Genomic DNA, 17,215 nt, shown 5'->3' on the forward strand with positions numbered 1-17,215 from the left:
CACCATGAAAAGGTATGTACTATGATACCGGTAATATATTTACAAAATTTGTATAATGCGGAAACTTATCTAATGTGGAAAAACATTTCAGTCCTTGAGATTCCCTTTGAGCAAGTTTTACTGTATATGGGAATCTTGCGTGTTGCATCATACAAGGTAGGGACATTCAGTTCACATTAGTTTGACAGCACCGATTTCAGATTGGAGGGAGACTAAGCAAGAAGTATGTCTTCATATGGTGTCTTCATATGGTGTTAATTCCAGATTGAAGATGAGTATGAACAGTGTATGTCCCTAATATGGATTGCATTAGTGGCAAGATAATGCTAATATGATTATAACGTGATTTTTGTTATATAGCACTAATAAAATTAAACGAGCAAAAGGGGTAAATTAATTGATCTTTAGTGCCCATTGCTAGTGCTGTAAAATTGTGGCATTAATTTTCTGTTGCTATTTATTATATATATGAATCAAATAATTAGAGAATGGAAACAGTTGCCTCATGGATATATACAACTCAATAGACATTTACAACTAGATTCATTACTTTTTGCAGACGATTTAGCTCTAGTGGCATCCTCAGAAGATGAATTACAACGTTCAATTTTTAATTTTAACAAAATTGGAATTAAATATGATATGAAAATCAATAAAGAAAAAACTAAAATTATAGCCTTCTGCGGAAAATACCCTGTGCCTAGCAAAATATGTTTAGATTCAAAAATATTAGAAAGGATTAAATTATTTTACATATCTCGGATACACATTATCTTTTTTCTATGAAATAGACATTTCACAGAAAATTTCTAAATAGACCAAAACAGTGGGAATAATTAACACCATGTGAAACCTTCCCTAGTACAAAGGCATACTCGAATTCGCCTATACAAGACCTTGGCGAGACCTGTACTTTGTTATGGCAGTGAGGCATGGACATTGAGGAAGAAAGACGAAAGCAGTATAACTGCTAATGAAATGAAATGAATGAGATATACAGCGGGATATATGAAATGGGGTCACAAATGCAATGAAGATGTAATGGAAGAATTACAACTAGAACCTGTAATTAATCACGTAAAACATATCAGAACAACTGGATAAATTATCTGCATCACATGCATAGAGATAGAATCCCACTATCGTCCAAACGGGAAGAGATCTCTTGGTCGTCCAAAGAAGCGCTGGATTGAAAATTCAACTGTGAGATTGTAACAGGCCAATTGGCCTAATACTTGAAGGGAAGAAGAAGAAGAAGATTTTCTGTATTTACAGTAGAATTCCAATTATCCGGACTAATTGGGGACCGGCTGATTCAGGCCGATCTGGATATGCAGGAATCTAGATAATTGGATATAGCTCTGAAATAATTAAGAAAAAACGATGTCTGACGAAGTAAAACCCAATTTTTATTGATAAAAACTAGCTAAGCAAACATAGGTATATGTCCACACCTGTGGAGTAATGGTTAGCGCATCTGGCCGCGAAACCAGGTGGCCCGGGTTCAATTCCTGGTTGGGGCAAGTTAACTGGTTGAGGTTTTTTCCGAGGTTTTCCCTCAACCCAATATGAGCAAATGCTGGGTAACTTTCGGTGTTGGACCCCGGACTCATTTCACCAGCATTATCACCTTCATCTCATTCAGATGCTAAATAACCTAAGCTGTTGATAAAGCGTCGTAAAATAACCCACTAAAATAAAAAAAAAAAAAACATAGGTATGTATGTACTGTACTGTAATATATACTGTACTGTAAATTGTAGAAGTTCCTACATCAAATCACACAGCCAGTTGTTTACCAGACACACCTTTATTCAACTGGTTTATGATTTCAACTTTATCACTTTGTGAAAGAACCACATTTACGTTTTGAACCCAAGTAAAAACACATACTGAGTCAAAGTACAATGCCTTAATACAGTGCAAAACAGTAGCGTGAACTGGCAGAGATCAAGTAGTGAGGGCGGAAGGTATACTTGGGAGTAGGGGTTGGAGTCGTGTCCTTCAGCCAGCGATCAAGTGATCACTGCCTTCAACACCCAACTAGGACACGTGAAGGTCGACGACCCGCGCTCTCGCCATTCTTCTCACGATTTACTGTACAGTATTAATTTTTGTATTTTCCCCCAAATCGATCTGGATAATTGGGGATCCAGATGATTGGAGGTCTGGATAATTGTAGTCTACTGTAATAGCAAAATAGATTTAAAAATAGCATTTTATAGCATAATTACTTGAAGAAATAGCATTTATTAGCTAAATCCTGTTTTGCTATTTCATTGTATTTGAGAGGGATAATGAAAATTTCTTTTATAGATGGGTCATTCAATAATTAGTGGCAGAGACCCATCTTGCAACCATCCAATACGGTAGTGCATCATTGCCACAACCTTCAAGTAACCTTTGATGACATTGGTGTACATTTCTACCACTGGCTATCTCGATTTTTATTCACAATCGCTGCTCATGCTTTAGTGCTATTAAAAATAGTGCTCTACATTTAACCATGCATTATAACAACATCTGTAATATTCAACTAATCAGACACTTTCGGAGGCAAACAGTAGGTGAACAGACAGGTAGAGTTTTATGTTCATTACTCTTAAAGAGCTAAAAGAAGTGTTTACATTACAGTGATAACTGATAAGGGGAGGCCACAGTTTTCAAGCCACCGATTTTTGTGAACTTTCATAAGTTCTGTCGGCATGATTTAAAAATACAATACCCATCCGAAAATCCTGTGAAATTGGACTTGATTTTCAAAATTTTAACTTTTGAATTTCCTTACAGCATTCATCACATCACGATTGTTTAGTGAACCATCTATGCAAATTAGGAATTCTGACTTAAACCATTATGCTCTCTATGCAACAATCAAGAAGAGATACCACCTGAACATCTGTGATACACTATCTACAGAGAAAATGGCAATTTAAAAGTTTTGAAGAGCAAGAGCATTAATGGCTTCACAATGACATTGAACAATTTCCTTACGGCCCTTATAAGACATAAAATAAGTAATGCAGTTGTACAAGTCCAATAATGGAATGGATAAGGTGCTGGACTAATAACAGTAAGGTTGATTGTTCAAGCCTAGTTGCCAGTCAGTTTTTACTGTATTTTTTAATAATTTTTATTCTTTTTTTTCAATTACAAGATAACTCTAGAGGAGTCAACAATTATTCCGAAAGGTTCTACTTAAAAATAAGAAAGACGTTGAGGACTGTTAATTATACAGTAAGCAAAGTAACAGTTAAGAGTGTTGGGGTCAAAGACAACTTTAACATAAGACTTCAATGAGTGGTGTGCAATTAGAAACCTATGCTGGCGAAAAGGATGGTAAAGAAGATATTACGAATGGCATGAAAATATACTTTAATATCACTTATTCCTTTACTCTCTATAATATATTATAATTTTCATTTCATGTATCCAAAAAAAAATTTTTTTTTTTTGCACAATTTGCACAATTTCTCTTATATTGTAAGAATTCCTAATAGGATAAGCTTTGTTGTTTATTGATGATGTTGAAGTTGTGTGTACTCACAGGGTATCATCTTTTCATGATATTGCGATATAAAATAAATATAATAATAAAAGGAACTGATAAAAAATATAAACTGTAATCATTATAGCTCTAACTATCAACCATACAATTGTCAGTTCAGCACCTTATCTTCTAACAACACCTCCCAACTCCATACGTCAGACTTGTAAGAGCTATAAGGAAATTGAAATGCTAATATCTAGAAAAATAGGGCCCATTTGACACGATTTTCAGAAACTCCCCCTTTGGCAGTGCTGTCTGCATTTGCATTAAGGTGCTGGAAAGGTGAGTGATGACTTCAGTTTCTATTGGATCGGCTAAGCAGGCAGTGGTTAGAAGGGAGTTCAAAAGTAGGTGTTACTTAACTGCCGCAGGATTTTAAATTACACCTTTATTGTGCCGCATGTTGAAAAAGGTTGAAAAATGCTGTTGATTTGATATTAATTTAATAGTTTTCATCTTTTTATAACTGCCTATGAGGGTTTACATTTATAATTTTTAATTTGTAAATAACTTGACTTTTCGAACTAAGAGAGCATAATATACAGAACGTGATATATTATGACTTTCTCACTGTCATTTTCGTGTTTAGCAAATGCTAATTAGCTAAGTTCTGCCTATTTCGTTCCTGTTATGGAAAAAAAGTTCAAATTTGTCGACTAATGTTTTTTAAGTGCTGAATTTATATATTACATAATCATTCTGTAATTTACACTAATATCACCCTTGTTACAGATGTTCCTATAGAAAGTACTAAATAAGATATTGGTGAGTGGGTATTGATAACATACGAAGATCTTCAGTATTCAGGGAAAATTATCAAAAGATTTTCTAATATTTTTGAGTTTATTGTCGTGTATGCAACTGTTGGAGGAGAAATACGAAGTTCTAAGCATAGTTAGGAGTTTTATTAACGTGGATATATAAAATTGCTTATTGTAAAGCAAGCATGGAAGTTTCAATTTTCGGCTCTGTCAATACCAAAATCTTATTTCTAAGGATTTGGTAAGTAAATCCAACATTTTTAGAGTTCTTAAAAAATGCAGTCTATTTTGATATTGAGCCATATGTGTCTGTTACCAAATTACTTCTCATTTCAGGAGTGTATTTTTTTTATTATACTTTTAAATTTATGTTATTGTGCCAGAAGTATTTTTACATTACTGCGCCAAATATGAGCTTCAGTTGCATAAAGTTTAATTGCTAGTTTTGTATGTTTCTTCTGCTAGAACTATTTTAATACAGTTCTGTTGTAATGGTGTAAATAATGGTAATATTGAATAATCTAGAAACTGAGTGTATGCATGTTGTATGGACAGATCCTGAATCAACCGTTGGCACCTCAGACTTTGCTGTTGCTGAACCAGTTGTTGCAACAAATCAAGGTGTTACAACAGTTAATGCAGCAGCAAGCAGTTGTTCAGGTGCAGCCTCTCAAAGGTGGCTCTAGTGCTGTACTTCATATCTCTGTGCAGATTACTAAAACTAAGCAGCAAATCTCAAATTTACAGGTAATATATTTATTTATGTATATATGTATGTAATATAAGCCATGTTTGTTAGCCTATAAGATCAACCCCCCCCCCCCCCCAAATTCTTACAAAAGGGAGAGATGCGTTTAATGTACAGAAATTTGAAATTTCGAGTGGAATATTGATTTGCCAAATTCTGCTAGTCTGTGTTTATGCAGGGTGGAATGAGACTTGTATTTACGAGGACTAGCACAGAGACATCACAGGACAATCGCAAGACAATGGAAAACACTCAGTCCTATGGACTGAAGATAAATTTCTTCCATTGCCCACACTAGGAATCAAACCTCGTACTGCTTGATCGGGAAGTGCACATGCTATCCACATAACCACAATAGCAGACTATATTACTAAACTTTAATTTTTTTATATATTTCAGCACGAAATCGTTTTCTAAAGAATGTTTATATATTGGTGAATACCAAGAAAGCACCACTTATGAAGCAACTAGGCCAGGAGATAATGGGGTAGGGTGGCCAGTTCCTTTCCCCCTAATGACCTATATACCTACTCAAATAGAAATACAGACTCGTTGAGCTTGCTATGGAGTTCAGTTCTCACTATTAATAGAAAGAGCTCAAATGAAAATCTCATTATTGCGAATGATGTGGTGATGTGGTTGTCTAGACCAAAAAATCAGTCAACAATTAATGAACACAGCCCAAGAAGCCCTAATACATCCACAGAATTGTTATGTAAGATTTAAACGAAAATAAATGCTCACAAAGCTTTAAACTGTTCTGAGGAAGAAAATTTCGAAAATTTCATTACATTTGTATGGTGAAACATTAAATGGGACATATGAGACCAAATATTTAGAGGGTGGTTTTTGACACAAAATTATCATGGAAGAAACATCTTGCGTGTATTTTTAAAAAGAGAGAAAAGGAGTTCACATTCTTGAAACCACTGGCAGGAAAAATGTGGGGATGTTCTACACACGCCTTAAACATGTTTCACAAAATATAATGTAAAAGTTGGTTTTTAAATTTTGTGAAGAAATGCTAATAACAAATTCAAATACAGTACTCTGTTTAGTAACAGGAACTGTTACAACTCCACTAATAACTTCTAAAGAAAAGAACGAACTTTCATGTTCAGTGAATGTTCGAGTATTATATGTGTTGTGTGGTGTGCTTTAATAAAGACAATCTACACAGTTTTTATGTTATTTAGTTATGATCAGGTGATTGAGGAATAAGCTTCACATGGCTACAGTTTCATCAGTTGGTATCATAAAATACGAATAGGCAATTTTTAAAAATATTTATTCAATTATCCCTGCAAAATCTCGTATCTGGAACTAGCCTGGTCCCTTTGGTGCTTGTTAAGATGGATTCTACTGTACATGAAAACTCCAGTGATTAGATAATTTGAACTTTGATGACATGTATATTACGTTTTTGATATGATTGTTATTTTGCCTCTTTACAGAATCAAATAGCATCACAACAAGCCATATATGTAAAACAGCAACAGCAACAACACCATATGACTCCGCAAGGTCCTCAGCAAGACTTCTTCAAAACCAATGTGCATGATCCTTTAACTCAAATACAGGCTAATTTCGAAGGATTAAATATAAAGGAACCACAGGTATTATCATTATTGATTTACAGAAGTTTTGTAAGCTTGTTTTTCTTTATCCTTTTTAATATTGTGTAAGGACGTACAATAGAAATGAGATATATTTACACACAATACTTTCGTGATTGGCTTAGGATTTGGAGACATGTGATTGTTCCTGTTTATGGACCTGAATGTATTTCAGCAATGTTATTTACACAGTTTGAAACAAATTTGTTGTTTAACAAGTTTATATTTATCAAAACACGTAATATACAGGGGATTCGAGAAAAGATGCTTCTGTTTTCATGCAAGTTCATTTCTAACTGTATAATAAGTTATAAACTGTTCTGTGTGTATATAATCAGTTGTTTAGCCAACTGTTCGAAGACAGGTCTGAACCTCACAAGTGATATCAAAAAAACACCACTTATGAGGCAACTAGGCCAAGAGATAATGGGGTAGGGTGGCCAGTTCCTTTTCCCCCTCCATTGCATGCATTGCCGATTAGCTACAAAACACTAGTCAGACTTCAGATGCATAGAAACAATTGTTCTTTTGCTGACACATCATCAAGTGAGATGTACTGCCTGATAATAGATGTACATACATACCAGCCAGAACCTCAGTCAGAGGATTATGTAATCAGTAAACTTGGGAAAATGATAATCATATGAAAACATTTTCATTATTTACTTCATTGGCTTCCCTAATCTGCAATAGCTTTCTGAAGTTCCCCACATCTTGTAAGAGTCTCTCTTGTGATTCGAGTTATTGCTGTCGAAATTGAGATCTTCATTACTGTGTGAATTATTCCTGTACACAGTATCCTTCAGGAAAACTCATGAGAAGTAGTCACAGGGATTAAGATAGGGTGAGTATGGTGGCCAGGACTATCGTTCTGGACTTTGATCACACAACACTGTTCTCAAAATGTTCATGGAGAATTTTCAGGATTGCATTTGCAATATGAAGGGAGGGGGAAGGAAGAAAAACGTTTATCCAAAATTAACACCCATTTCTTGGAGGAAAAGAAGACAGTCTTGTTCGCGTAAAGGGCTATTATAAAGGGTTTTCATTATATTTGTCAAAAATATTGGTCCAACAATACTATATTCTGATACTTCACAATATTATACAGAGAATTTTAGTGGTTGTAACAGCGTTTTCATTATCATTATGGTATGCGGGTATTCTCCACTCCACCCTGCTTCTTGACATACCACATACACATTGAAATGATAATGAGCCTTCTCACTGAATCATTCTAAAGCTGCTGCAAAAATTAGCCCTCCTGGGTTTATCAGCTGCATGAAGGAATTAGTGCATTGAATTTTGCACTGTCAAAACTTGCAAAGGTACGGTCATATGTTGCTACTACAACTTTCCTATGGCAGCTTTTCGTGCTGTGTGCTGTGCAACCCAAGAAATGTGAAAGTTGCGACATAGGTTGCAAACCTGTTTGTTCATACACAAGACACTACTTTTGCAGCTGCAATTTACCTAGTTACAGCTTTGCATCTCTGTGTTGATGAAATGTAGAAGACTACTTACCTCTCAGCTGATTAAATTGTAAAATAGAGGATAAACATGGAACTATAAAAGAAAGAGGGATATACTCGGTCAAATAGTAAATAAAAATTGCAGAACCGTATGAAGTTAAAATAGTCTTGGAGAACTATAATGAAGATGAATAATGTTGTAAGAATTACAGAACTGCAAAGAAAACATAATGGTCCTTTAACAATAATTAATATAACTATTCTCATAAACAATGTTGGCAACTCTCATGTGTGAAACTATGTTACTGAAAGATAAAAAAAAAAAAAAAAAAAAAGAAAAAAAAAAGTTACCACCAGGCAGCATATTTTCATATCCAAACAAGTTAGGAAAGTTATCGGTTAGTATATACTGAAGGTTCAGAGTTCAAACTCTGACCCTAAATACTCACATCGGAACGCGACTAAAGTTATTGTTCGGTACATAATAATAATAATAATAATAATAATAATAATAATAATAATAATAATAAAAATAATAAAGGAGCATGATAACTGTAAATAGGATTGTTACTAAATTGAAATTGTCTGTCGAGGTACTTTTTAAACACATAAATGCACTTAAACTTCGAAACTAGTGCTCTACAAAACTTTTTACCCCAATTCACTGTCACATAGGAATAAATTATTCTTACCTATAACAGTGAAATAAAATTATTTGCCATATTACGAGCACCTTAAGTTGACAGTTTTCTTTAATGATAATGTCTCATCTTCTATTAGTCTGGAACCAATTGTAAGAAAACTTCTACCTCTTCTATTTTATTTTTAATTAGACTTGTTACCAGTTAAAGTAGTGACACAAAGTTTCTAAATTGTCTTCCTGCAGGTGGTGCTATATACAATTGATACAGATGTCTCTCTATAAATATTTGTACATCTCAAAAGTGAGTTGCACTATTGAAAATGAAAAATCAGTTAGGCTCTCTTTTTAGTGGTTCTGTCTATTTTGTCTGTTGCAGAGCTAATTTGAAGAAATTCAACAATTTTATTAATGTGGATAATTTTTAAAGCTCTTAATACTGTATCATTTTTAAAAGGCTTCATTTTGTAAAATTTGCATTGTAGGAATACATGTACCGGCATTCATAAATGCAATCATGAATAAATGCACAAGTGATTAGATGTGTAAGTTTAAACTTAACATGCAGATTGGATGTGTAAGTTTAAACTTAATGTGTTGTACTGGGGGCTGAATTTGAATTGTATTTTGAAGTTCAAAGTATTAGCACTTTTAATTTTGTTTTCAGCAGTCTACATTCCAAGGCCAACAGTCTCGATTGAATCAGTGGAAGCTTCCTTTAATTGGTGACAAAGAAGGTGATAATGCAAGTAATGAGTTCAGTCGAGCTCCTGGTACTACAACAAAGCAGTCTATGCCCCAGAGTCACTCTTCCCCAAATATCAACCCACTTGGTTTGGGTCAGACTGATCCGTGAGTATTCTCTTTCCCTTCTTACCTCACTGAATCACACTGTCATTTGTTCAAAATCTTGATATTTCAATAATTATAGTTTAATTTCATGTTTACTGCCCCCATAGTGTTGATTTTTCTTTCTTCAGAATATTTACTCGAATAGTAATAACATAGCTTTTAGTAGAGGTCATTGTTGTTGTTTAGTCAACTGTTCGAAGACAGGTCTGAACCACACAAGTGATACAACATGACAACACTTACGAGGCAACTAGGCCAGGAGATAATGGGGTAGGGTGGCATTATACATCAAAATTGTGATATACTTAGATACATATCAGCCAGCATTAGTGCCATAATTTTCGAAAGCCCCATGTTTTGTTTCTTCTCTCCTTTTCTGCCTCCATGCCCCTTCTCTCACACTCGCATATTTTCAAGTCATATAGTAAATTGTATTTTGCAGTATAGACCCATATCAAAAGAATTTTCTTTTTCATGTAATGATAAGTTCTTAGAGGAAGGAAATTTATAGGAAGTAATGAATTTAGCTTAAAGTTGGTATTATAGTGAATTTGAAACAATGAATGTATAAAGCACATATTGTTTCAAAGTTCATAGAAAATGATTATTCATTTACGAAAAGTGAGGTTTTACTGTCGAGTGCCAACTTTAAGGTTGGAGAACAATATTTCCTGGAAATGGATTATAAGACAGGACAGTCACCAAATAACATTATAGAAAATAATAATGAGGAAATAGACAGTGTGGAAAATAATAATGTTTCCGTTCCAGAACGTGGTCAACAGTTAGTCGTCCAAATTCAGATGGATGGCCAGAACCCAGTAGTGATGGAGGTGGTCAGCCTGATAGTAAAGATTCCTGGCCAGTCACTACACAACCTAGTTCAGCTGCATTCACTGACCTTGTTCCTGAATTTGAACCAGGAAAACCATGGAAGGTAGGTTTTATAATATAAATAATTCTATGGGGCGCGGTAAAAAGGAGTAACTCAGAAATTAGTAATTTTGAGTTATGGCCTCCATGTGAATACAGCAACTGTACTTCTTCAGGCGGTATAAAAGAAATAATGATGTAGGTAGCATTTCTCAAACTCTTTAGAAGTGGGGACCACTTTTTAAAATCAGAACAGTTCCGCGGACCACCTTACTCTTGTTCCCTTCGAAAGCAAATTTATCATTTTTGTAGCATATTTTAATTTACCAGTATACTCATATTTTAAAATAGAATTCATTAATTTAATTTAATTTAATTCATTTTATACTATTATGAATTAATTAGGTTAATGTTAATAGAAGAAAATTCACTTTCGTTCTTTTTATAATTGAAGGCTTCAGAGTTGGATAATCTTTAACCTATTAACTAAAAATAATAAATATTGGTATTCACATTAATGAAATGGATGAGCCTGCCGATTCTTGCACAGATATTCTATATTTGAATGTCTAGATATTTCATTAATGGCACTAGTATCACTGATATTAATATCTTCACACACAGCTTCTGAATTATTAACACTGCCTAAATGAAGCGTATCATGACGTTCCTTTCTTTTCAAAGATCTGGATCGAAACCAGTTATTCATTATGTATAATGGGCACTATTTAACAGAGACATAGACAACTACTAGCATGTACCACATAAGGATTTCAAACAACAAACTGCTAACAGGCAAGCGATGAATTGACAATGCACAGAATCTGTTATAAGTTACTTGTGATTGGCTACAAAAATTATAATTAGAAAATTATTGTAATTTGAATTTCTGGATCTGATTCGCCCGGATTTTAAAATAGGTGGAGTCTAAAATTTCTTATATCATCATCTGGAAAAACAGAAATAAAAAAAAAAAATTAATGCAGAAACATACCCAATTTGAAACAAGTAAGGATGCAATTTGGCATGTTCTATTATTGGTGTGACCATTTCTATGTGCAGACTGGGTGTTAGCAAAACTGTTAGTCATAAATACATGAAAAGATTAGGTACTTTGGTCCTCTGTTACGGATTTGGGTGGTCCCTGGCTATGTTACAGGTACGGCACCAAAATGTGTAGGGAAAGATGGCGAGAAATCCCATGTTCATAGTGCTTTAAATCTCTCTTTTGTTACTGAGAGTAGAGTGGGAAGTCGACAGACGGGTAGGGTAATACATTTCATAAAATGTCAGTACTGAGAGAAAAAGTGAAAGGCGATTGCTGTGTCATTTCCAGACTGAGATTTTCAGGTAGTTTGATACGCAATTCTTTTGAATTTTATTTTTTCTTCTGTCTTTTTTGAAAGACCACAAGGGCAGACCTCGAGGACTACAGGTGGTCCGCAGACCATAGTTTGAGAAACGCTGATGTACAGCATCCAGCCCATCATAATTTTATTGGTCCTCATTTCAAACTTTGCTTTTGCTCTACTGAAATTCTTACCGCGTGCCATAGGTGCAAAATCTCTCGGGGATTTCTTTTAAATCTGGAGAGGAGGGAAAATGTTACATATGTGCATATTATAAACTTGCATTACTATATGCTCAACCTGAACTACTGTTTTCAATTATGTCGATATTTATTGTCGATGTGCAGCTAGAAAATTTGCAGTTCAGGTAAGAATGTATCTAATGTATTAAGCTGTATACCAGTTGTCGAATCTTGAACTTTTCCACAATAAGGACAACAGTTGTCTCTCTTTGAAAAGGCAGACATGCTGCTACTGCTGTGGAAGACCTGTAATTGCTGTTTCGTTATACATATTATTTTTCGAACGAATGTATTAATACTAATTTTGACTAGTTTGTGAGGACTTTCAATATTTTAAGTTCTTACACTTGATGAAAAATGGTTGTTTCCTAAACATAGCACTCTTATTTTCTTATTCTTCTCTTATTTTTTTTAACTAATTATGATGTATCACACAAGTATTCCATTGAAGCAGGCGTTACATATTTATAACAAGTAAAAAGACACACTGTTGGCTTTCCATGGTGGTAACCTTAGTTTGAATCCCGGCAGGTCCAAGTGGAATTTATTGATGATAAAGATTGCACTTGGTGGGAGATTTTTGCAGGATACTCCTGTTTCCCCCACCAGCATTCTGTTCCTACATTACTATTCATATAGTACTATGTAGTTTGCCTCCCATGATGCACTGAAAGCAACATACGAGTATATGGTGGCAAAAAGATTGACAGTTTTGACATGTTGCTCATAGATGGGAATGTTTGGGTGAATGATGCACCATTGAGTGAAGGGACAAATGAAATTAATATGAGGTGATGAAATTTGCTTTATTCTGACACTATCGTCTTCATTCACAGCACAACCTTTGACATATACTGGCATATTATATTATTATTTTTTTTTCTTTGTTACTTTCATTTGCTACTAACATAGATAAACCCGTATTCACTTCCAGCTGATTTATTTTACTTAACTCAATTTCAGAATCGAAGTAGATATCACTTAGATACCACTTTAGTGGTCTCATTCTCGTTCTAGTTTCTTATTTTCTTAAAGCAGTTGTGACAGGGATGTTTGTTTTAAATACCAGCAAATGTTTATGAACATATGGGGTCCCGGTATTTGTGGTATGGTGTTCACATTATGTCATCATTGTACAAATACCAAACTCTTTTTAAGAATATTTTGTTTGTGAACATATAAGTTTTTCATATACCCTTTACATGTTTCTGAATGTTTACTTGGAAATCTTTTGCAGTCAAAACAATAACTACTGAATTCCACATCCATCCATATACACTAATTTACATTTCCACTGAACCCACTTAGAGCTCCTTTTCCATGTTTCCACTCCACATCCAAACCAGTAGTCATTCTCCATGTGGCAGATGTGTTGTTCTTGTAGTTGAATGGCAATTAATTTCCATCATTCTTTCTCTTACTTCCCAATAAAGTGCTTCAGCGTTGTTGCTCTTTCTATTATTTATCAGAGTTTAGTTTATCACAGAGGAGAAGTTGCTGTTTCTTCAAAATTTCATTTTTGTTACATATTGGACATTTTGTTGTTATTAAGTTTAGTTTGTTGAGATGCTCAATAGATTACGATGTCCTGTGAACATTCGAAAATGTGCTACTGGTTGTCTTTGAGGTTTTGTTGAAATGTGTCTTTCTTCATTTAATTGACTTTTTCATACAGTTTGCCTTTCAGTTCTTCAGCATTGTTTATTTCCAGTCTTATGTAGTGTCCCTTATTAATTTGCATTTTGTTGAATTTCTACATTAAAGGCAGGCTTTGCTTCAATTTGGGTAGCTTTTAAAACAAATTTGATAATAAATGTTCGAGAATACGAATTTATTTTTATACTTTCCATAGTTGTCACAAAAAATCAGAAGCTAGGGTGACTAGTTTTTTTTTTTCTTCAGTGATTTCACCATTTAGCACATTTATTGTGAATCAGGTCATTTGCGTACATTAATGAAAGGTTTGAAAACATCATTACATACCATAAACCTGAAGTGACAATAGAAAGTTAGTATTGATTCCAATGAGTAAATCGGTTCTTATCCTGTGACATCATTGAGTAATTTTCAGCAAAGTCACTTTGAAGCACAACACTGTTCTCATATAAGCTTTTTATCTTACTCATAAAATACTCTTATTGGAATCTCTCTACATGACTGTGAATTTTAAAATGTGATTTTTTTTTTTTCACAAGATCTTTAAAAGCCATTTTGTCCTTGAGTTTGGGATGACCATCAACATCTACTTCTCGTTGTTGTCAAATTGTTGTTGGGCTATTAATTTCTGAATGGCAAGGTTATCACTGAAACCCATCATACACCTCTCATCATTTAACTTGCATAGCTGTTAATATCTTGGCCTTGGCTCCTTCATTTTCCTATTTCTAAAGTTGCCTCCACTTTTCTGGATTGGATTTTACAGAATTTTTGTTATTCACTTGGTCATGTATGTTGTTAGGGTTGCCAGGTCTCCTGTATTTTACAGGTTCTCTCATATTCATCCACATTTTCGCCAGTCTCCTGTCTCAAGTATTTGATAATATATTCTCCCGTATTTCATAAAGATTTATTTATTAAAGTCCATATTATTTTGGCTTTAGACCATCATGTGGCACAACTGAAGCTCTATTATATTTTGCTCAAGAAATTTATAAAGGTTTCACAGAAAAGAAGACCACATTAGCTGTAATGATAGACTTTGAAGCTGTTTTTGATAATACACCTCACAGATCCATTTTATTACAGTGTATGAAACTTGGAATCAAAGGCAGAATGCTAAGATTTCTACATTCTTTTCTTAATGAAAGAACAATTCAAACCTCAGTAAATAATCATTTATCTTTATCCAAAAAAATTATAGGTGGTATATCTCAAGGTTCTGTTTTAAGCCAAAATTTATTTAATATAATGTTACATGACTTACCTGATGTTGTTTCACCTGAGGTAAAAATAAGTATCTATGCAGATGATGTTACAATATGGGCTACGAACAATGATCCAAATGAAACATTAAGAGTTATACAAACTGCTGTAAATAATGTCAGTAATTGGGCATCCGAATAGAATCTATGTATCTCACAATCAAAAACTGAATATACTGTTTTCACAAGAAGATACAGCTTAAAAAACTATAAACCTCACATTTATTTGAATAATCAAGAAATTCAGTACAATCCAACTCCTAAGATCCTAGGATTAATTTTTGATGAAAAACTTTTATGGACGACACATTTAACCAGTGTTGCTTCGCAGTGTCTACCACGATTAAATCTCTTGAAGATCGTAGCTAATAAATAGAGCCCAGATGTTTAGGCATTTATTTTGGTTAAAATGGGCAGGCATATAGGCACTTCCCATATGGTACTCACTTTCCTTGGTTACATGTCACAACAAGATGCTTTTTTAAGTTGTCAAATCATAGTGAGCCACCTGCCAGAGAGAACGTTTTTCATGGTGGAAAAAGATCTTTCTACTTCTACTGAAGTGATTGGAGCAAACTTAAGACAACTTATTTCAGAAGGACTGTGTCTACTTTCTTTCAGAGATTGGGAAAAACCGACTGTGTATTGTCTCAAAAAGAGGGGTGTGAGAAGGGATTAAAGACTTCAAAGTATGCATGCGTGCAAGCGACAACAGTAACGGGATCTGGAGACTTGCTTTTAATACTTCCCTCAACCCCCTTTCTTTCGCTGGTAAATCCCGAAGTGACCTGAGCACTGAGGGTTATACTGTTCAAACATCTTTGTTAAGTGACATAAAAGATGGAATCGGTAGGGGAGAAAAGTTTACGACTTCTTGGAAACATACGTATTGCTGGAAAATAAGATGGTAACAAATACTTTCACTCTACATATTTAAACAGATAAATAGAATTGTTAGAAAATTATTAGAAACCTGTTGCTACTTGAATAGGACAAATATACTTTCTTTTTAATGAAATGGCCGTCTGTTGTTATTGTTGTTGTTATTATTATTATTATTATTATTATTATTATTATTATTATTATTATTATTATTATTGACAAAATTGATGTTAGTTGCTAATAATGAGCAGAAAGTATATATAAAAATGTAATCATGCTAAAATAACTTCTCAGCCATGAACTAGACATACATAATAAAGGAATGATACAGGCCTATACTGAAAAAAAAATCTTAGTGTGGAATATTATCATAAAAACTGACATTCTTTTGGAATAAGGCTCTTCAATTGCTGCAGATGATTCCATTTTGATTCATTAATTTTCAACTTTTCATTGTACACTTTTGGAAAAAGAGATTCCTGGAGAGTTTCTTAGGGCACTTAGGCATCTCTACAAGTCGTCCTTGAAATTGTGCTTGAAGAGTATTATACCATCAAGACAATACTGGATGATCCTTAAGTCCTTGACTATAGAGTCATTTGTATTTCTATCAGGACGAATAGAATCATTATAACCACAGATCCTTATTGCAAGTTAGTGAAGAAGTCATGAGTGAGGTAATGGACTTCAAAGAGGAATGATTTATTTCTAGCTTGTTTATAAATTGATAAATTAATACACTGGCTAGGGAATCTTATTTTACGCTGTTTAAGTTTACATTCTATGTAACTATGGATAAAGTCACATTTCATTTGCATATTTCGCATTAAAAAAATCCTGTGTCACTGTAACACAAGTATTAATGGCTAATCTTAATGAAGCATTCATCATCATTAAGTTTTTCTATTCTGGCAGTTACAACCATCAGAATACAGAAGATGTTCTTTCAGTTTGTTCGTTATGTTTTTTACATTGACTCAGAAGTTAATGCCACCTGATGAGTGGCCTCTGTCTCGTTGAACTAGTAGCATACTGCTTCATGAGTGGCTAGGCTGTGCATTATAAAATTGTGTATAACTGATTATGTCTTTTGATACAGTAGAACCTCGTTTATCCGAACTTCGGTCAACCAAAACCCATGTTAACTTAAGCAGTTTTTTTTTTGTCACATACAGTAGAATCTCTATTATCCATGGTAATGAAGGGGGGTGGACTGAACAGTTAATCGAAAAAGTCTGATAACCCGTACTATAAAATATTTTCATAGATTAAGAGCATAACAGTTTCGTAATTTGAAACTTCTACTATA

General features: G+C 34.0%; 1 protein-coding gene across 8 annotated transcripts in view; it reads left to right on the forward strand.

Moving 5' to 3' along the window:
• The window catches only part of gw (trinucleotide repeat containing adaptor protein gawky), a 233,528-nt gene that overhangs the window by 191,502 nt on the left and 24,811 nt on the right, over positions 1-17,215 (forward strand). For 6 of the 8 annotated variants that reach the window (XM_069841376.1, XM_069841377.1, XM_069841378.1 and 3 more), the window contains 4 exons: positions 4,867-5,058; positions 6,514-6,675; positions 9,455-9,639; positions 10,411-10,576. In XM_069841376.1, coding sequence (XP_069697477.1) covers positions 4,867-5,058; positions 6,514-6,675; positions 9,455-9,639; positions 10,411-10,576 — 705 coding nt within the window. The remainder of the gene's footprint in view (positions 1-4,866; positions 5,059-6,513; positions 6,676-9,454; positions 9,640-10,410; positions 10,577-17,215) is intronic. The other 2 variants (XM_069841379.1, XM_069841381.1) reach the window with 1 other exon arrangement.

Source organism: Periplaneta americana, chromosome 12 (genome assembly GCF_040183065.1).
Source record: "Periplaneta americana isolate PAMFEO1 chromosome 12, P.americana_PAMFEO1_priV1, whole genome shotgun sequence".
Lineage (NCBI taxonomy): Eukaryota > Metazoa > Arthropoda > Insecta > Blattodea > Blattidae > Periplaneta > Periplaneta americana.